This window comes from Stegodyphus dumicola, chromosome 7 (assembly GCF_044657685.1).
Source record: "Stegodyphus dumicola isolate Sdum_Otavi_A_Nest chromosome 7, ASM4465768v1".
In the NCBI taxonomy this organism is placed as follows: Eukaryota; Metazoa; Arthropoda; class Arachnida; order Araneae; family Eresidae; genus Stegodyphus; species Stegodyphus dumicola.
This window is the reverse complement of record NC_140774.1, coordinates 197,329,928-197,352,740: the sequence shown is the minus strand read 5'-3', so window position 1 is coordinate 197,352,740 and position 22,813 is coordinate 197,329,928. Positions and strand designations below refer to the sequence as shown.

The window sequence follows — 22,813 nt, the reverse complement described above, 5'->3', positions numbered from 1 at the left end:
CTTTTCGCGATTACAATACTTCCTTTTTACTTCGGACAAGGATGTAAAAACGCTTTTTATTCTTATATTCTGCTTGCTGTACTGCTAAACAAAAATACGAACGAAAAATTTAATTGTCTGATTACATAAAACTTTCTACGCAACAGTTTTTCTTTAAACATTTGAAAAACATTTCTGCGACAAGAAATACCATTTCTGATTTTAAATACTCGATAAGTTAACTACTTTTTCCCTTCCACTATGCGCAGAAAACATACCAAACTATCAAACTTTCCAAAACAGTTTTAAAAAATGCATTATTTTTAACACCTTCGTGTAAAGAAAGACTTTCTGATACATGTTTTAAATTTGCTTTCGAAGTTATTGACTATAATTAAAACACTTGAAGCATATTAAACGCGCGAGCTTTTTTTTAAAAAAATTATTTCTTACTTGAGTTTTTATGTTACGAGGCTTCCGAAGAAATCGCAGTGCTGTTGCGAACTACATAAAAGCTATTAACAACTAAAGTAACTACGATTAAAAACTTTTTGGTAGAAAAATTCTTTTTTTTTTTTTTTTTTTTTTTTTCCCTTCTCCTTCCCTTCTTCACCGCTGCAATTTTAAGGGCTAACATTCACCACCACAATAAAAACAACAACAAGGGAAAAAAAAGGGAAGGGACAGAAAAAAATTTCTGGAATTGATGGGATAAAAAAGCCCTTCTAAACAGTTAGGAAGGATATATATTTGCTTACGGGACGGGGGGGAAATGAAAAACTTGCCTTTTGCAATTTCTGATCATTAAAATCTCTTCCGCATTATATTTAATGAAAATCTCTCCAATCTTGACTTTGCACAAAGAGAAATGTATGCATTTAATACATTTTTTTTCCTGAGTCGTTTTATTGTTTAATTCTTTTTCTTCATCCATGCATTTATCTTCGCGCTAATTAAGGAAGTTGCCAATGTAGAAGAACTACCTTCTACCTTTTCGAGAACGTACTGTTTTCTTTTAATTAAAAGAAAATATTGTCGATCGATGGTCACTACACTATTTTTCCTTTTGGTAAAAAAGATTGATTTTACCCATCGTGAATAGTTTGGGTTTCGGAATTCGATGCTGGCAATTAGTATTGTTTATATTCGAGCACAATGCACTGAAAATAAGAAAAATGTAAAAACAAATATTTTAAGAAAGACACTTTAAAACCTTGTTCAAAAAGAACCTATTACGATGAAAAATCGCTGTTAGATTCTTGGCAACTCAGCAGAAAATTAATTACAGGCACTTCTGGACATACAATGGAATTCCACTTTTGATAAATAATTTTACTTTGAGAAGAACTAGCACAAAAGATCTGCTTACTCTAATTTACTGAACAATATTTTGATATCCGTAAGCAAACGAATATGATGGCAGCAATTTCAAGTGTGGTTTTCTGTTATCCATCAGATTTGCAATGGAACGGATTTCAATCGTTTGAATATTTCAAAACAAACTGCAATCTAAGACATATTTTGCTGCTGACTATGATATAAAATCCGACATTTGGGAAAATACCGCAGAATTGAATTATGTAAATCGAACACTAATTTATCGGAAAATGTATTTTCACCAATGAAGTCAAGATTCTAATGGCGTGTAAGCGACAGCAGAGCCCATTAGTAGTGACGACGGATCGAGTTCTTCTTGTGGATATTCACTATCCTCGTGGGATGGATCAGCTGGTTTGGTTTAAATTTACTGGTAGACTCGAAGAAATCAGAATCTTAACCAATTAGATCTTAACCAATCTTAACCAATGAGACAAACTTTCTATCATCGATTAAAAAAAAACCATGTTTCTGTGTTTATTCACAGTCACTGACGGTATCACCAGAGTAATTGCCTGCATTAGCTGTAACACTATTGCTGGTATCAATAACCCACAGTATGTCATCCTCAGAGTTATCTAAAGCACTGCATGTTTCACATCTCAAAAATACTTACGTCTCTTAACCGTTGTTTCAGGACTGATACTTTTTCAAGGTTGCCAGAACCCATTTATATATTTATATACATACCAAACATTTTATTCTTCATTTTGAAGTAAGGTCATGGTTTTCTGTACTCATCCAACTATTATTAAAGTCTCCGGAATGAACTTTTAAAGGATCGATTGACAGTAATATCAAAGGGCTAGAGCATGAATGTTAGACCTCTAGGAACCACAGCTACATCAATTTTTAATTAACTTAATATACCTTCACACCGGAAGCTGTCCCAAACTACCAAATTCTTAGGTTTCAGCAAACCATCGGATCTTCTATTCAAAACTATTTTCTAACCTGTTTAATAGAGATTCTATTAACTCCAGCCCTTTTCCTGTGCATGCACAAAAATATTTGAAAATATGTCATTGAGTACAGTCCTTCGCTTTAACATCACGTACCACCGTACATGATGTTTCTTCCCATCTGCCAGAATATTCAGCATAACTGTACATCGTGCTTCGCACCACCAGCAGTCTTGATTTCTGCCGTTTGGTACAACTGTACTAAAATAGACATGCTGGCATGTCCCAGTGAATGAGTATTTGATCTGCATTATCGATTTCACATAACGTATACCCATAAGATTGTCGCTTGAGAATAAAGTATCTCGGAAATTGCAAAATTTCGTTGTCAAAGTCTGCCGGAAGGTTTTATGCAAATGTTGTCCTAACACGTAATAACAAACCATTCCCACGTATAAATTGTGCACACCACTTCGCAGCGGCTTGTTTTCATCCGATTAGCTTCTTCACGAGTTTGGAAGTGTATCATATCAACAGTTACAACAAAATCAGAAGTTCTTTTCTCCTTCACCATACGATAAAATAGCATCTTCCAACTAACTAACTATTTATAGGCTTCCTTGCCTCGTGAACGAAATCGCACTACAAGTCCTCCCCCCCCCACTCCTCAGAACCAGGCGCGGAGGTTCAACCTCCCCTCTGGCCCCTCAGAGAGAGAGGCGCACCACCTGGGATTTCCCAGGCAGCACTGGTCATTTGATTTGCTACCTACCAGTCGCGTAGGATGCGGGGCGTACTGTGAGATTGCACGATGTACCATAATAGGCAAACTCTAGACCTTTTGGAAAGCTTCAGTGTATGCAAATTCTTATAAAATTTGCAATTCACACCCCCTTTTTTTCAAAGAGTTAGTATGGAAGGCATTACCAGTTGACCTATGGTACATCGCTGGTGTCCCCCATACTTTTACCTTTACCTACCAGTCGCTCGGACTGCCTGTCGCAGCGGGACATTACCCAGCGAATCTGGGAACGCTACCGCCCGGGCTACTAGAACCACGCCGCGCTAGGACGTGCCAGACCCCGAGGCCGGCCAATAAATGACCTTTCCCAGGGCCTTTTAAACCACCAAGTTCATAAATTTTATCCCCCGTGGCCGAGACTGCCTAGGTACAGATCCTAGCCAGTAGCTTCGCAGAGTTCTCTACGAGCATCTTCCAACTGCAGATACTTAACTTGCTTTCCCACCAAACGCCCTCTTCTTGCTGCTTGTTTCTTAAAAGTTCACTTTTCTTCTTTTCTGCCTTCGTACGTTGGATTCCTCCAGGCTGAAAGGACGTGCTGTTCCTCATTTCCTATTGTCTTCAGAGAATCGGATAACTTGCAGTTTAAAATGTGCATGACTGGTAAATCGTTTACTCGACATTTTCCTTCAAATGATCTCTAACCACAACTAACCTTGTATATTTTATACAACGTTCAGCCAACAAATTGGTTCAAATTCGTGGTCAACAAATTCATCCAACCAATCGTTAAGTACATACTGTTGCGTTGCTATGTGTTTATAAGTACCTGTTTTTAATCATCGAGTATATAAACTGCATGATTGATTTGCATCTGCTTTCTTGTGTAAAAAAGTGCGGTTTATACACGCTTCAAGTACTTGATGCATTACTTCTTCCGATAACAATATGTTTCCCATTAAAACCAACAGCATTACCGAAAATATGATGGCTTCTTCCAACTGATTATCGCAGCCCCACACAAATTTACAAGTTATAGAAAGTTGGATGATCATTCTCTAAACTTAAACTGGCATTTCCGTTTTCAAGAACAAATCCAATCGCCTATCTGTAGAAGCACTGTAAAATAACTAATTTCAAAATTTTTGTGGACACGACAAATTTAGCAAAGCTGATTTATAAAATTTAATTTCTCACCCTTATTGCGTAGAGTTTCATCGGATCAATCATTCTAGAACTACCGTGATGGATTAGAATAACTCCACAGACATTCTAGCTTCTCATAGGAGCCTTGCCTTACTGTCTAAACAGAAGTATCTGTGCTAAAGGAATGCTTAAATTTACTGAAATATTGCCTTTAATTATTTGGCTCTGTGTATTAATCCTTGAAGGTAAAATATTTTTGTACGTGTTCATTATTCAGTCTTCAACTTTTACAAATTAACAACTAGCATAAATTTGCAAATGCAAGCATGTTGCAATGTCAAAAGTTAAAGGCTGCAACAAAATTTATATCCCATTTACTTTTCTAATAAATTACACGAAACATACACAAAACAGCTCTTTGGAAAATCTGGTAGCTTAATTAAAAGCACAGCAAAATGATAATGATCATTAGTATTAAACGAGTTTCACTCCAAAATGGATATATATATAGGGTGAATCTGAACAAGAGGGTAAAACTTTAGGGGGTGATAGAAGGTATACGAGCAATATTCGTCACAGCATATATGGTTGGAACGCAAGCGGGGAGAAGACAAAGGGTAGTTTTCCACTGTCACATTTAAAGAATTAACACAAGAACGGGAGAAGATACTTCATAAAACATTTTATTAACAGAACACGTTCATGGAAATTGCTCAAAAGACTGTCAAAGACTTTTCTTTTCACCATCGACGGAACAGCTGGCCCACTGGGTTAGGTGCTTTTCAGCCTGTTGGATCCCGTCGATGGAATTAAAAATAAATACACGAATAAACATAAATAAAGAGCTTAGAACTGTGTCCTCCGGGATTTGGCCACGAAACGAGGTACATTGAAGTAAAGACCAGAACATGGAAAGAAGGTGCATGGTGGGGACTGCTGAGACTAAGCGAAACACTTTTCACTATTATCGTACATGTTAGGCATACAGTTATATTAAGGATGTGGTATAAAAATCAGGTAAATACATTACAAATTGTGGAATACATTTAAATGAGTGTTCTGGATTAATCATAATACTAAATACAGTCAAAAGTCGTTAATCCGGACTCGTCGGGACTTCGGCGATTCCGGATTATCGATTTTTCCGGATTATAGATCATAAGTTTAAATCTCGTAAGATGGCATGCAGAAATTCTAAAATTAAAAATATGAAACCGTAATTTATGAATAACGAACAATTATGATCTAAAGGCTATCGAAATTTACAAAAAAAAAAAAAAAAAAAAAAAAAAAAAAAAAAAAAAAAAGCTTAATATTTATTTGTTTACTTTATTAAACATTTCTTTCAATGTAAGTTGTTTAAGTTGCTTCGTTTTATGTGATAATACTTTCTCTTTAATTCTATAAACAGACATAATTTCTTGTTCAGTTACAAAGTTCCGCTGTTCAAGTCCCGTTAATTGCTATGCCGAGAATACCGACTAACTTGTCAATCGAAATTTTTTCGTTTTCACTAACCTCTCTGTCACATTCTTCATGTCTTTATCCATTTTTTGCAGCAATTCCACTTTTTGTTTGTTGGACATCGAAACATACTTTCGTTTTGTAGATCCTTTGGAAGTTCCAGCATCGGAAATTTTATTTGACATAATCGAAAGTTCAAGTTTACTTTTATAAAATTGCTCTTACAGTCTGCAAAAAATAATAAGCGGGATCCAATTCGAAGATTAAGGAACAACGCAATCATTAACATTAACTGAAATAGATAATTAGATAATTTTAGCTTACACCATCCGTTATACATTAAACACGCAGGCGAAAACGTATTCTGCACTTGTGCACACGCATATGCGCAGTAGTCAAGGTCTTACGCGCACGCGTAAAACGCCTGTGCGCATGTGCCGACGCGGCGCATGCGCAGAAAGTTTTTAACTTTGAGGTCCGGATTATAGATCATTCTGGATTATGGGTGTCCGAATTAACGACTTTTGACTGTATAATTAAAAACAGGAAAGAAAAAACAAGACATTAAGTAAATTAGTATATGTACGGAGCAGGCTGCTGACGGCAAAAGAAGAAAAGAAGTCACTCCAGGTTGTCAGCAATGCTTTTAGCAATGGTCGTGCAGTCTCTAATGCGGCTGAGCGCATATTTATTCTTAATTGTGTTCTTGAACCATGCTGGCATATTGATTGTAGTTGGTCTTTTTAAATGTGAATTCCCTGTGTGCGAGCAGTCAAACAGACAAGCACCACAGGCAGAAGACTGTATGATTTCCAACCAAAAGTTAACCACAATTTAAATAGCAGTTCTTCGCACCTCACACAGTATCTGACAGGGCATGGCTCATATATGTCCTATCTTCACAGATTTCGCCTAAGAGACAGTGACTAACGTATTTGTGGCAGTACTGGTGACCCAGATCACTATCTGTTTGACTGTGAAAGACTGTCACCAGCTGTCCTGTAGGCTTCACACCTGCGGGACAGGGGATTGACGCACATTTGCAACGACAGCAGACATTTCCCGAATATCGCTGGCAACAACGGCGATTCTGGCGACTAGATCCATATTGGTTTCAATGGGGAACTCAAAGATTATGCTTTTCATATGACCCCACAGGAAAAAACCAAACACGAGAGAGCCAGTGAGCTTGGTGGCCAAGCTATGGAACCACCACGACCAGTCCATCGCCCTGGAAATTTCGTGGTTCGTATAACCAGGAATCTTCTTGGCAATCCACTGTAGAAAATGCCGTTGGGTGCGAGAACCGACACTTTTTATACCACTTATTTACAATGCCACGCAGCGGCTCGCCTTTTGCGTTCCGACGGTACATTCTATGACGAATATTGCTCTTATAGCTGCCTTCTATCCCCCTAAAAATCTGCCCTCTTGTTCAGATTCACCCTGTATATATACACATGTAAGATAAACAATATGGAAGCAAACTTCTAAATTTCAATTGTCTCTAACCTCTTTTATCTTTTATTTAATTTGGGGACTTTCTTCCTCTATCTTAAAAATAACGCTAGAAGTCTAAATTGCGTCATTCAAAGTAATCATACGATCTTACGTACCGCTTAATGCAGATATCTCTTGCCCAATCAAAATAACTGTAAACCAAAACTTTTAACTCGAATTGAAACCTCCCTTCTTCCTCTGCATTAATACTGTGACACTCTCTTTTCGCTTACGTTTTTATCCTGGCAAGACGCTGATGCAATCATCTATGTGCTGCTATGATCGCCAAAGTATCAAGATTGTAAATGTTCTGGAAATAGGAACGATTTGAGTGCCAAGTGAATTGTGGCCACAAATGTGAATTTAAATAAAAAAATGAAATTAATCCGGCTCGACCTTGTTCGTCTTTAATGTGGATGAAGTGTCTACCTAAGCAACATTGCTACGCTTGTACATCTTAGTGTTCTTACATTAGTGCTTCCAAAATTGTGTCTTTATCACATATATAAGATTCAACAATTTTCTACCATTCACGAAGAGGGTTTCTACAGGAATTAGGAATATGCACATGCAAAACAACCCGATTAGAAGACGAAGGGTGAGAAGGGGAGGGGTTTAACACTTACTGTCCAACTTACTGAATGCGAGATAGAATTCATTGATGGTCATCGTTCCATCTCGATCTGTGTCATCAAAGAGCAGCATGTCTGCCAGAATGCAAGAAGAAGATAATTGTCCTAAGTGGTCTTTCTCTGCTGCTTGCCAAAGTTCTTCAGCCTCCAGCTGTCCATTGTTGTTTTGATCATAGTGCGAGAACATAATACTGACGAGGTACTCGTTACCTGTGCATAAACATCATTTCAGAAACGATACATTACAGACCAACAAATTTCAAGCAATACTTTAAAGAATATATTATTTAATGCCACATAATTCAGTTTTAAAACTGAAGCAATATTCTGGATTTTCTGTAAGGATCTGAGTAAGGATTTAAGATAGGTAAACTTCTCGACCTTTGTTAACTCATTATTATTACCAATAGCATTTTCCAAAGCATTATAAAATTCGAAAAATAACCGAATGTTAGTTTTGTTTTCGACCTTAACGGCAGCAGTATGGTTACCAGGCGATTCATTTTTAATGCTCACTATCTGAAAATTTAAATTAAGTTTCTTTTTAGCCCTAAAAATACATAAACTGATTTTTTTTCATCATACTCTAACACAGTATTACATTCTTTCTCAATTTCAGACTCATCCCCTTTAAAACAATACAATATTTTTTCATTAATTTCTTTCAACGCAGACTGTTTAGAAGTAAGTAAAAACACACTTTTTTCTACCATATTTTTATTCCAAATGTCTTGTAATTTCAGGTTCTACAACATTTATTATTTTAGAAGTAGCTTGTCTCATAGTTTTTCTAGTAGCTTTCAATTTAACAATATCGTCTGCCATAATAACAACAAAAATAATTTTATTCTCTTACCTGCGCAGTATTCAAATGGTTTAATCCTAATTTAGTAACTCACTTTCCTGGTGAAGCACATTCACAAGTATTCTGAACGTTTATCTTGCCACGTTCAGTGCCGAGGAATAATTTTTCACTAACACGAAAAAACACCGCATTCTAAATCAAAAAAATTGTTCATGCGCAACTGTTGGGCGCCAAAAATATAAAATATTATAATAACCGTCAAGAATTCAATATTTTTGTTACAGCTAATTTCTTACTTCGTACGACTTTAAAAAATGTCATGCGCAAGATGATTTAGTGAAAATATCATTCCCTTTGTTCTTAGAAAGTAACAGAATATGATACCGTAAACAAAAGCCTTAATTAAATGATAAAGAATGGAAGTTCAGAACTATGAGATAGTATGTTTCCCTAATTCATGGGTTTATTTACATGCTAATACTTACATGAATTATAAATATTTAATAAATATCTAAAATATTAGTCACAATGATGAAAAAGGACATTTGTATGCACTCTACAGGAATCTTCGAAGAAGCAACAAGCATTTATGTATTACGAACACCGATATCTTGAATATAAATAGTATTTTTATTTTACATACTGATAATCCTCCTATATATGATTCATTAGGCTTCTAAAAGTCCTGTTATGTAAATTCGTGTTTTACAAATTTTTAGAATGCTTTCAAAAAAGAATTTAAAAAAAGCAAATGTTTTGGAATAAACATTTCTGGCAACAACTTATTACTTGAAATGAGAAATATTGTCTGCTACTTCTAAATTTATTTTTACGTTCAAAATGTCACATGCAAACAAGCTATGGATTGATTTTTGCGCTTTCCAAATTCAAAAAAGTTCTGAAATGCACGGTATTAAAATTTCTAAGAGCAAAATAAGCAACATTTTATTAATTCTAAAGGGAAAAACCGTCAATCATTTCTTCTACATGGAATATCTGAAAAAGTTAAGCACTCTTTCTAATGGCAACAAGAAAAATTCTGCTGACGCAAAAATTAATTGCAGTGTGTTTATATACATCTGTAGTAACAATAAACAAAACAATAAATGAACAATAATAAAGCGTTTTTATCACGGAAATCACGATGCAGACTTAGACTGTAGTCTGGAACAGCGCTTCTCAACCAGTGGTACGTGCACCTGTTTTAATTTAGATTTAAATAAAAAGGCTATTTAAACCTTTTATCTGCAGTATTTATTCTTAAAGACATAGCGAGAATTCGCTACTTAGTCTTCAACATAGGGTTTAAGAATGTATGCTCCCAAAGAATATACGAGAGCTCAATAACACTGGAAAACTGCCGTATGGTGCTATAAAGGAATATTCTGTTGCAAAAAGAAATAAAGATTTACAACCTCGGATTTTTTTTTGAAAATTTGTGCATTCCTTTTATGATACCGATTCAGATTATTTATTTCTGAAATAAAGAGTTTACATTGGTCTAATTCTGGTAACTGCTACTAAGAAATAATTCGACTGTAATAATTGTGAGTATTCTTGGTTAATCTTCGGATTATGGTAACTTGGCGATTTTTTGCGAAAATTTGGCGACCAACCCTGCTGCAGCATATCAAAGACGGAGTACATCGAGATGAAATACTACATTTAGTAAGGAATTATAAGCCGAATAAAATAAAAAACATCTGCTCTGAAGATGAGGATAGTGCTGACAGATCAACTTCCAGTTAATAGCGCGCCAATTATAAGGCTAAGGAACAACGCAATCTGCAACATTAACTGAAATAGATAATTAGATAATTTTGGCCTAGCTTATACCATCTGTTATACATTAAACGCGCATGCGTAAAGGTATTATGCGCATGCGTAAATGCTACGTATGCGCAGAAAGTTTGTAGTTTTGAAGTCTGTATTATAGATCATTCCGGATAATGGACGTCCGGATTATAGATCATTCCGGATTAAAGACTTTGTACTGTATACGGTCTAGCAAATACAGAAAGTACATAAGTGAACCAGTTAGACAGTGGCTCATTTCTTCCATTTCACTTTCAGAAGGACACATTTCTTTACTTAATTTTACACTAGAAACTAATGGAGCTGCCACTAGTTTTGCATCCTTGCGCTGTAAACATTTATAAAATGTTAACATATTTCAGCTGAGATAAACTAGCAGAACTTATTATTTACATCTTGATTAAATTCAACTCCAAGACAATAATGAAGTCTGCCTTGACATGACATACTTTAGCAAGATAATCTTTAAGTTCAACATATAAATCATAGCTATTTATTGCTATCATTAAATGATCTACATATAAAATTAGAATTAACTCACCTTGAGATATTTTTACCTTGTAAACACACTGACCTGATTGTAATGGTTCTAATCCAAAATTTTACTGTTTTTGGTTAATCTTTGGATTATGGTAACTTGGCCATTTTTTGGCGACCAACCCTGCTACAGCAACCTGCTAATTTTTGTTTGGATGCCATTTTGTTTTCACGAAGTAAACTCAACATTTTTTTCCAGCAATCTGCTAGCCGAATTACGCTTATGCTAGAACTTTTATGGAACAAAAGAGCTTAATCATGACGAATATTAGGTGCGAAATTGGGAAAAAGTGCAGAATCGCCCACTGCTTGCGCGTTTATAAGAATTCCACTTACACGGTATCCATGTACACGTCGACATATTTTCACTTAAAAAACATCCCAGAATTGCACAAAAATGGCACTGCGCACACTCTTGACTTTATCCATGTACACTGATAAAGTCCTAGCTAGTAATCTTTATCGCCTTACCAAAATGTCGCCAAACTACCTGTTACCATATTCCAAAGATTAGCCGCATTCTTATTTGCGAATTTCTGTACGTGTCTTTGCTTTTTGCATGTGTTCTGTATTTAATAAAGTAACTAAGTTTTTTCAGGAAGCTGTCTATATCATTGGGGTTCGAGCAGACATTTACATTTGTCGCCTTGTGGCGCTTTGTTTGTCAGAAATACCAGATTAAGCATTTGTTCACATACGAATGCTGTTTCGATATGATTCAGCTTACCTGGTTTTTTAGTATCCGACAGTTTAGCATTGTTGAATAGAAGTAGATTCTCTTTCATGAAATCATATTCCTGCTGGCTACATTCCCTTTGCGGAGGTAGTTCAGATCCGACGTCGACGTGGTCTGCCAAAGTAGTCACTGGGAAGCTCGTGCTACCTGGATTGGACGAGCTGATGGTGCGGGGTTCGGGCTGTGGGAGATTGGTCCAGGAAGAAGTCTCGTCTGTGCGGCGGTCTGTGGCAGTGGTTGTAATTGTAGGGGAGGTGTTGGTAGAGAGATCATCAGCCGAGGTTTCAATATCAGTAGTTGTCGTTTCAAGAACTAAAAGCAAAAATTGTTAATTCAAAAGTTATGAAAGTTGCTTTGCAAATTTTCATCACTTAATTGTTTGAAAATTAAATTAAGATGAATACTCAGTCTAATGGCTAACCTAGAAAATGATATTAGCCCTCTCACTGCGTACGTTTTTTTGAATCAAAATAGGTTCAAAAATTGCGTATTTGTTTTATTACATATTACAAATCTACATGCATTTTAGAGTTAAAATATAAAATTTTTTTTTGTAAAAGCGTTTTTTTTTACTTCCTTGTACGAAGTAAAAAGGAAGTATTGTAATCGCGAAAAGTTTCAGGCAGCATATTTCAACGAAAATATCCACTTTGACCGCTTTCGAATGCAATTTAACGATGTTTTTGCGTGATATCTGTACGTAAGGACAGAATAAAAGACTCTTTTCAAAAAAAAAAAAAAAAAAAAAAAAAAAAATGCTTTAAAATAAATTCTGAAGAGAATTTTTCGTGGCGTCCGTACGAACGTATGCACGTACGTATCTCGCATAACTCAAAAACGAGTAGCCTCAGAACGTTGAAATTTTGTATATAAGACTACTATAACATGTAGATGTGCACCTCGTATTTTGGTTTCAATCGGCCGCGTCAAACGTATATAAATATATTTATAAATATATCCACTCTGTTACCCGGCTCCGTAATCTCAGTTTCGTTACTCTTATATGTTTGTAAATTGTACATTTTTTGCTTTAAAAATGATTATGTTGTTTTTATCTTCCGGTTAAGGGTTTTATGCCTTTAGTAAATCTGTATGCAATATTTTTAGAATTATCAACAATTTTAAAATCGTTTAAGTGCCGCTAAGCCTAATTTGATGGCGGCCATTGCTCTTGTTTACATTTGAAACAGCTGAGTAGCGGATTTGTTGCCAATCTGGAGAAACTTAGCCTCGCAACAACAAAGATAACGCCTTCATTTATTATTTAAATCCTGCTTTATCCTTTCTGGAATTTTTTCGAGGAAATAAGCGTTTGAGATTTACTTCGTAATTTTTAATATAGATATTTTGAGTTTTTATGTATTTTTGCCTTGTCGCGAAGTGAAAACTGAATTAATTGAATGAGAAATACTCAATCGTCTGTGAAAAACTGTTTCTTTTTCGTTTTGTTTGCTTAATTTTTTTTATACATAGTTCTAACTAAAGCTAGTATAGTATAGTGAATAGAACACGTGGCAGCGATTAGATAATTCTTTAAATGATATAAATTTTGTGCATTCTGACTTATAATATGAAGGAAATATAATACTGTTAAGTAAACCTAGCGCCAGAGTGTCGCTATGGTAAACAAAGTGAATTTTAAAGAATGCATTTATTCTATTGTGGTTTATGCGCTGTCGGCGAAGTAGGTTTAATTCAATCTAATAAGTTTAAATAAAATGCAAGAAAAAATGCGTATAATTTAATATTCCGTACAAGGAAGTCATGTGGTGTACACTTCAGATTTTTTCAATATAGAATAAGATCATAGAAGAAGGTTGTCAGATTACTGAAATTGAAGAGTAATGATATAAATGGAAAATTTTGAAAATTAATATTGGTTAAATTATGATTTATTTTATAAAATACAAAGGTAAAACATATATACTAATAAAATATTTGCATAATGGAATATTTTGTATATCGAACGTTTTCAATAGAAACTGAATTTTCAGATTCATCACTATCTGCAGAGGAACCCGAGAAATTCCCATCAGTTTCGCTATAACTATCTTCAATATACTTGAAATCAGACTCAGAACTACTATCAGTGTCGGAAATACCGTCAGGAATATAGGTTATATCACTCGAAAAACGCTTCCTGCCGAACATCTTTGAGATCTGAAAAGGGCGCGCAAAATGCTACATTACGTATTCTTGTATATTTGGCAAAAATGTGGACAACTAACGCCATCTGTTAGCCCACATCTAAATAAACAATTAAACATCACAGAAAAGCCGAAAGGAAACCTTGGACAGAGAATAACCTCTTGGTGAATTATCGCACAAAACAGCTCTCTAATTGTAAGAAAAAAAATCAAATTCAAATTCAAATGGAATTTATAAACGTATCTGACTACGTTCTAAGCTTCAATTTTGCTAAAATTTTTCAAAATATTTTTATTATTTTATTTTATAGCTTATAAATTAAGCTTCCGAAAAGTATCATTATTTTGTCTCTACGTTTCTTAGGAGCAGAATTATTGCTTTTCTTGTTCTACGCCTTGTACCGGAAGTTTCTGTTTAAGAAACCGGAAGTCGATGTGTAAAGGTATACAGACTACTCTAAATAACCTTTCAATGAGAATTTTCCATTTGAAAACTTTAGGTGAGGCCGAAAAGATGATTCTGAAATTTTCAATTTGTTATTAAGTGATCGGAAACAAGCTTAGTTTTCGAATATATTTTCATACTTGGCAACATACTTCTTCCTTCAATTCCTTCCTTTCTTTCTCCTTCAAGCTGTTTATGTTTGCATTACTTTAAAACTATATTTTTAATTTTTCTGTTTCTAGAAAAATTAACTAAAAATATTACTGTAGTAATTTTATGAAATATTAGCAATTAAATGGACTAAAAGTTCAAGTCTATATCCCAATCTACAAATTTTTTAGACAATTTTGTACGTGGAAAGAAAAAAAAAATTCTCGAAAAATAGTACTCAAAACAGGTATAAACTGACATTTTATTTTATCACTTAAATTTTAAGTCTATTTAATTTCTTACACATTAGTAAATATAAATGACTAAAAAATTAAATATCGATAAATATATTTTGTGGGAACATATCCAGTAATCCTGAAATCTAACACATTTTTAACCCAAAATGTAAGAAATATCCAAAATCCAAAAATTATAATTTGATTATATGTTTACCACCTGTTTCTATGATTTTAAGTAATAGTCTGCTAAATAACAACAAAAATGGATTTATTTGTACTATTTCCCAAAATTTGCGTGTCGAACGTAGTCTGTATTTTGCCACTTCTGTGGGCTAATTGAAATTACATCACAAACTAAAGCACTATACCACAATAACAGTATACTTTTTTACAACTGGTGCAGCCAATTGCAACCAAAAAGGGAGGTGCACAAGTACATTCTGTAGCAGTCCTATATACAAAATTTCAACGTTCTGTGGCTACTCGTTTTTGAGTTACGCGAGATATATACATACAATCATACGTACGTACGTACAGACGCCAAGAAAATAATCTATTCTTACTCCATTTTAAATCCATTTAAATATGATAACCGGAATGTTTCGTGAATACAATACTTTCTTTACTTCGTACAAGGAAGTAAAAATAGTATAAATAGATCAGTTTAGAACAAATGAAGACATATTCTGATGTAGGTGTCCAATTAAAGGTTTCCTTTTGAAACCAGCTTTCGCCGTGCACTTTTTATAGAGCGAGCAATGGCAACACTGTACAGAAATACTTTATCGAGAGTTTTAAGGATATACTCTTTTCAAATATTTTGTGATACTGCTGGTGTATTGAATTTTATGTGGTTTAATTGCGAAGAATATGTATTTAATAAATAAAGGTAACACATAAAATATTTAAAAAAGGCCCTTTTGGGCGCAATTTAAAATCTGAAAGCTTTCATGTTTTTTTTAGCTTATTTGCATAGATGTATAAATAATGAACAAGCAACTGCTGTAACTGTGCATTTGTTTTATCAAATCCTTATTACTGATAGAAGATATTGACGCATTGCTTTTGAATTTGAAGAAATAGCAGATAAAAATTTTCAAAGACACACACTTTCTTATTATAATTCAATACTAGGTTTATAATTGGCGGAAAAATTAGTCAAAACGTCCTAAAAGGTAGCTGTGCCAAATATCACAAAAACAGTTTAGTTTAAAAAATGAAATTTGGTTGATAACAAGTCATAAGCATTAATTAGTAATTATTCATCGCATTAATCTTTCAAAAGAAACTTACTTTTTATAAATTCTTGAAATAAAAGATAAAATTGCTTGAGATACTTCGCAAAATATCATACGCAATGAAAAAATGTATTATTTTGTTTCTTAAGTGCTAAGAAACTTTATCGGAAAAAAGGCCAAACGTAGAAATTGACTTTTCTTGCATCGTCATCATTAAAGGATAAATATTTGATAACTAAAAGAAGAACTCTTTCTGAAATACATTTTGTCTTGGAATTAAATATTTATTATTTTTTACAAAGATTTTTTTTTAAATTTCCGAAAAGATTTTCAAACATTAAATATTTTAAAGAAGGCAAGCATATCTTTTACGTTCCATTACCGTTGCCTAAATGAGTACAAAATAAAAAGAAAGTAACGAAAACTAACTTTTTTGCTTTAAAATTGTACATTATTAAACAGGTTAAACTATCTTAAATATTTCCTTTCTTTTTCCTCTACTCTAAATGAAATGTTGAGTTTTTCACCTTTTGTTCAGAGAAATAAAGTTTCTTGTAATTGATAATTCAAATAATTAATTTACTACTCCTTACGGATAACACACTGTTACGTTTTTTCGTACGTACGCGTTCGTGGATTTGGAGTGAATAACAACAACACCTGATGAAGCATCAAAACACAATTTATTAACCAGTATTATTCAAGACAGCTCCCAAAACACTTTTACAGTCGTCGAAGAACTACTATAAACACGCTGAAACAATTAGCGACACAGCCTTCAGGCTATAACGGTGAAGACAGCTTCTCAGCAAAGCACCAGAGTATAGCTCCCGACTCTGCTCGGTTGTTCTCGAAACTCTACATACTCTCGAGACTCTCCACGCTACAACTCGCAGTGCACTCGACGATACGCTAGAATACAGCTTCCGACTCGGTTCGGTCGTACCTCGGAGCTCAACATACTCTAAGATGAAACTCGACGATGCACTAACTCGCTATACACTAAGAGCCTTCTCGATGCACTCGACGACCAACTCGGCACTACACTAGACACTCGCTTGCTGATTCGACTAGGCCCTTACTGACTGACTATCAACTCGATGGACTCCTTATACCAGCAGGGTTTATATAGCTTTTGGCTTGTGTTCGAGAACATTCTGGGCTAAACCAGTAAGAATTCGTTAAAGAAGATTCTTCACACGTCTATGGCATATCGCCAATTTTGTCGCAAAATAACGCCAAATGGGCGATATCCCGCCAAATATGGCAGCCCTGCCTTCCCTTTTTCTGGGAGCCCTAAACCAGCTTTGCGGGGAAACTATCTTACCGCGGCGGTACATTTCGTAACAATACGATTCAAAATATTCTCAAGTTTAACAAAACATTTGAAAAGTGTTCTTCACTGCAAGATGGGCATCTTTTTATGCAACCAGTATACGAATAAAGTTACTCTAAATGTATGTGTAGCAGTATGCTTAATTAATGCCCGTTGTATTTACTCAGAATGGATGAAAATGCAGATCTTATCAGAACAGGTAAACGTTTATTTCTCGGAAAAACAAATCGTTACACATAAGTTAAAAAATATACCGAAGAGCTATTACAATAGGACCACCACGTTAATAACATGTAGGACTACCTTTAGCCCTCAAAACTCCCAGCACACAGCGTGGCATTGATTCCACAAGGTGCTGATACGTAGTATGAAGGTATCTTAGTACCAAGCGCTCATCAACTGGTTCTGTGATTCCTGCACATTGCGATGAGGTAGCGTGGCGGCACGAATTTGGTTTCCGAGGTGGGACCACAAATGCTCTATTGGATTAATGTCAGGTGAATTTGGAGGCCAAGACATGACTTCAAAGTCAATGGAATGTTCCTTGAACCACTCCCTGACGATTCGATCCTTATGACATGGTGGTAAACACCATCCTCCGCCGGAAATGCTCTTGTCATGAACAGGTGAACCTGGTCTGCAACGATGTTCCCGTAGCTCACAGACGTCAGAGATTGTTCTATAGGCATTATGGTCCCTAATGTGCTCCATGAATACATTGCCTACACCATAATGCTCCCACCACTGGCTTGTCTCCGTCCAACTGTGCATCGGGGAGTCAGGGTTTCGTTTGGAAATCGGCGTATTATCACATGCTCGTCGATGCGATGTACCAGAAAACGTGATTCGTTGGACCATGCAACTTTATTCCATTCATCCAATGTCCAATACCAATTTTCTTCGCTCATTGCAGACGCAGCTGGTGATGACGTGCCATCAGTGCAGGGACATGCTTCGGCCTCTGGCTGCGTAGGCCCATACGCTGCAACGTACGCTGCACCGGTGTGTTCAAAAAAACCGTCTGCGCTTTAAGAGAGTTGCAGTTTTTGCTTTAAAAATGACGGAATTATGCTCTTCTTATCTTTCGGTTGTGACTGCTATGAACTGGAAATTACACAAACTCGTAAGAAGGGTTTAATACCTTTTTATTTCACTTTAGAAATTACAGTTGCGTTCACTTGACGCTCACAAACTACGCCGACCCGGCGGTTAAACAAAAATAGAAAAGTACAACTACAAATAAATGACAGGATGCATAACTAACGAAGTCACTATCTACGAGGCTCTATAAACGTGACTAACTTAACCGCGTTCTAAGATACAGCTGAGATTCAGCAAACTTTCTGACTAAGAAATTGAAAGATTCAACTAAATGCCGAAGTAGGCACACAGGCCGAAACGTGCGGTTCTTAAATTTCTACCTAGCAAACTTCATGCTCGTGATTCAAGAAGCACACCTACAATCTCGTTTCCCTTCTATTTAACTCAAAATTACTTCTGCTAAAAATTTGAATACTCTGCGCGTTCTACTACGATTTACATACTCTGGCATTGGCAATTCCATGGGAAAGTAAAGGCTTGACAGGAAAGATAGCTTAAACTTAAAATAAATGTTAGTTAAAATCAATATAAACCCTACAAGTGAATTAAATAAGTGTCTTTTTGCCGATTGGGACCCAAAGTAAACTTTCTGTTTTGTGCACCGAAACATCTGCCTTCTTGCACGCTGGCTGAATTGCTTGTTTTTGCGTAGAAACTGTAATTTTAATTATAAAATTTTTTAAAAAAATTTATTATATTTATTTTCGGTTTTACGTATTTTTGCCTTGCCACAAAGTGAGAGCAGATAATTCATTTCCAGATGAAAATGAGTAAAGAGACTGGGTAGTAAATCATACAAATACACCGTTTTTGTCAGAATAACTCATAAGGGGGACATCAGATTTGTTTATTGTACGTAACTCATAAAGACAATACAAAAGGCGTCTCAGTTTGCAACGGAATTTAAGTGTGTTCGCCGCTGATTTTAGAATTTTCCGGATGAACACAGATGGCATACGGATCAGTAAAGTTCTCGGTGTTCATCAGGGCTTTCTGATGAATTCCTGGACCATACATTAAATCTTAACCACATCTAACTGTTCACAAACTAGAGAAGTATTGTCAGTACACAGAACTAAAGATGGATGAATACAGCTGAGATCATCATGAAATTCAAACAGCAAGTTCCAACCAGCTTTCTGCAATGTGACGAGAGAAGTGAGTCGGTACTTGTGCTGCTTTGGTTCTGCGCTACGGAAGTGAACTATTTTGGGAATGAGTTTTAATGGAAGATGAGAAATGGGTACTTTGTCCTAATGCCAAATGAGCTGATAACTTTATCCTTAATTTTGAAAAGAGGACCTCATCCTCCGAAAGAATTTATTAATTATCTAGTTAGATATCAAGTGCATATAGTCCAATCAGAATATCTCCTATCTGGTCTAGAATATACTCCCATCATCACATACGATCATTTAATGAATACCCACTTTCTCCAAAAATTCGACGATGTAGAGGAAGTGAAAACAGCAACACCAGACGTTTCTTGGGAATTGTATCTGTGTTGAATAATCTTACAACCAACTAGATGGAAAAAAGTAATACGTAGTAAAAGCAATTGCATGGAATACTGGCTGCTTTATTTTTATCTTAATTAACCCATTTTTGCATTCTACGCTTTCTTTCTTTGACTAAAAAGCGGATAGAACATTTGCACATACCTAATAATTCCTCCTTACTTAATACTCTACTCAAGATAACGACACAGAGTTCATGAATATGGAATTTACAGTAAAAGAACGAAACTTGAAAAATTAAAGAAAAGAAAAATCTCGATGCGGACACCACATGACTTCCTTGTAGGTAATAATAAATTGTACGCATTTTTTGTTAACATTTCATTTAAATTTATAACCACCGATACGATGAACAGTGAACCATAGTCATAGTTTGTTAATCCAACTAGAAATTAGGATTTTAACTACGATAGTGTGCAGAACAATAAAAGTAATAAAAAAGAATGTAATAGTAAAACAGCATGCAGTTGGTTAATGAAACTAAATGGTCTCACGTCCATTGGAAAACAATATTTAGAAACTCAAAAAAACATGGTGGGGTTTTAGTAGGATCTTAGGCAGAGCCGCGAATTCAGCAAGATTCAGATAATTACGAGGTTAAATATTTAAATATTTTCAATAAGCGACTTTTTATAAGTAACCGTTGCAAAGCATTCCATTAAATTTACGGAATTATGTAAAGTATACATTTTTTGCAAGGGGTTGTTTACAGACACATAAATATAATATCAATATTACTTGACATTTTGAAATGAGATCTTCCGGGCATTGCCATTAAGTCTGGTGTGTTTCGTCCCCCCCCCAAAAAAAACTTCTCTAGTTAAAAAATTAAAAAATAGAGAAGAGTGCTTCTGCCGAGTGCATTAATATCAATGGAATAACATTATCATTTTGAAGAAAGCGTACGAATTTCGTAATACATAAAAATACAGAACTATCAGTTTACAGAGCTAAGATCGATAGTAATGTTTTTAGCTGATTGTCTGTACAATGTTTCTAAATTATACTCACATCTCTTCTTGAGACACAGTCTTTTGTGATCGATGGCAATGGGCGTGTCTGTGAGGCAGGCTTCCCTGTGCAATTCACAATGATTGGCGTAGTAGCGTCCATCCGTTCCACAGACGGGCTTCTTCCTCCTCTTGCAGTACTTGTGACACGTACAGATGGCCTCCCCTTCTGAATTCACCTCACATTCCCGCCACCGGCCGCATGTAGAACGACTGCAACTACCACTTGGAAGGACTTCTGTGAACATGAAATTGTAAAATATGAGACAAAGATGCTGAGTTTAATCGCAAGTGCAATGTCGTTACAAATAAAATAATGAGACAAAGATGCTGAGTTTAATCGCAAGTGCAATATCGTTATAAATAAAATAATGAGACAAAGATGCTGAGTTTAATCGCAAGTGCAATGTCGTTACAAATAAAATAATGAGACAAAGATGCTGAGTTTAATCGCAAGTGCAATATCGTTACAAATAAAATAATGAGACAAAGATGCTGAGTTTAATCGCAAGTGCAATGTCGTTACAAATAAAATAATGAGACAAAGATGCTGAGTTTAATCGCAAGTGCAATATCGTTACAAATAAAATAATGAGACAAAGATGCTGAGTTTAATCGCAAGTGCAATGTCGTTACAAATAAAATAATGAGACAAAGATGCTGAGTTTAATCGCAAGTGCAATGTCGTTACAAATAAAATAATGAGTCTAATGGTACTGTCCAAGGCAATCACTGCTAACTCTACGGAATGGCATACAATAGGAATATATATAATCATGAAAATAAATTATTAATAACTATAGTTTACACGACGCAAGAAAAAATTGGGACAGTTCTATGTCTCCCGTTCTACTGGGTCGATTGATGAAATTCAAATTACGTTTTTCATGTCTCGAAAGCACGATTTAGGATACATATTAGACTTATATATAGCACTGTTCTAATACAGGTATTTGAACACAAAATCGGACTCTTTTTTTAAATGGCAAGACAATTTTTTTCCAGATTTAAAAATGATTTCACGTAATTTAGCTTTTGATCAAGAGCCGATTTGGAAGAAGCAAACCTAAAGTGCACGGAAAACGAAGGAATCAAATGAAGCTAACTTCTGTTCAGTTGAATGACATGATTTAAAGTGTGGTGGAAGACAAACAGATGAAGATTTTACGATTAACAGTAGCATTGAAATTGGATATTGTTACGAAATGTACAGGCGCGGTAGATGGCTTCCCCAGAAAGAAGATTTAGGGTTGACATAAAATGGCAAGGGACGGCAGGGTTGCATATTTGGCGAGAAATCGTCCATTTGGTGACAAAATTGGCTATATGCCATGGACGCATGGAGAACCTTCTGGAACGAGTTCTTACCGATTTAGCCCAGAATGTTCTCAAACACAAGCCGAAAGCTATATAAACCCTGATTCAGAAGTCAAACAACAAAAATCAGCGTTAATTCACAAAATTTTCACAGGACTAGTTTCGATGGTTTTACCGAACCATCATCTTCAGCTGCAAAACCGCAAATGAACAAGATAGGAGATAATGTTTAGATAAGATAAGAAAGCCTGGACAAGAATAAGCAAGTGGCGCCATCTGTTGGCGAAACCAGAACTAAAACATAATTTCTCTAAAAGCCGAAGGCAAATTTGGATTGGAATTAAGATCGTTAACTAGAACAGAAAGATTTTTATGAATGTGAAATGCCTCTAGAAAATCCAGTTCTCCAATGGAAGATGTTTTTTGAATAATTTTGGCAGCAGAAAAATTGAAAGTGTGATTTTCGGACCAACAATGTTGAGCAACAGAAGACTTCTGTGTTTCCTTTTTTCTAACATATGCCTCATGTTCTTTGACGCGAAATTTTAAGGCTCTCTTAGTTTGGCCAATGTAAATTAAACCGCACTGGCAAGGAATCCTATAAATACCCCAGGAATTCATATCCGGAATGGGGTCCTTGAGTATAGAAGTTGGAATTTTATTGATGGGAGAGTAAAC

The 22,813-nt window shown here is 35.3% G+C and overlaps 1 protein-coding gene across 1 annotated transcript in view; it reads right to left on the bottom strand.

Annotated features, from left to right (window-relative positions):
* LOC118197653 (follistatin-related protein 5-like) overlaps positions 1-22,813 on the bottom strand; it is a 299,939-nt gene that overhangs the window by 95,038 nt on the left and 182,088 nt on the right. The window contains exons 3-5 of the mRNA XM_085821454.1: positions 20,820-21,056; positions 11,627-11,947; positions 7,737-7,952 (exon numbers count right to left, since the gene is read on the bottom strand). Of these exons, the coding sequence (XP_085677580.1) occupies positions 7,737-7,952; positions 11,627-11,947; positions 20,820-21,056 (774 nt within the window). The remainder of the gene's footprint in view (positions 1-7,736; positions 7,953-11,626; positions 11,948-20,819; positions 21,057-22,813) is intronic.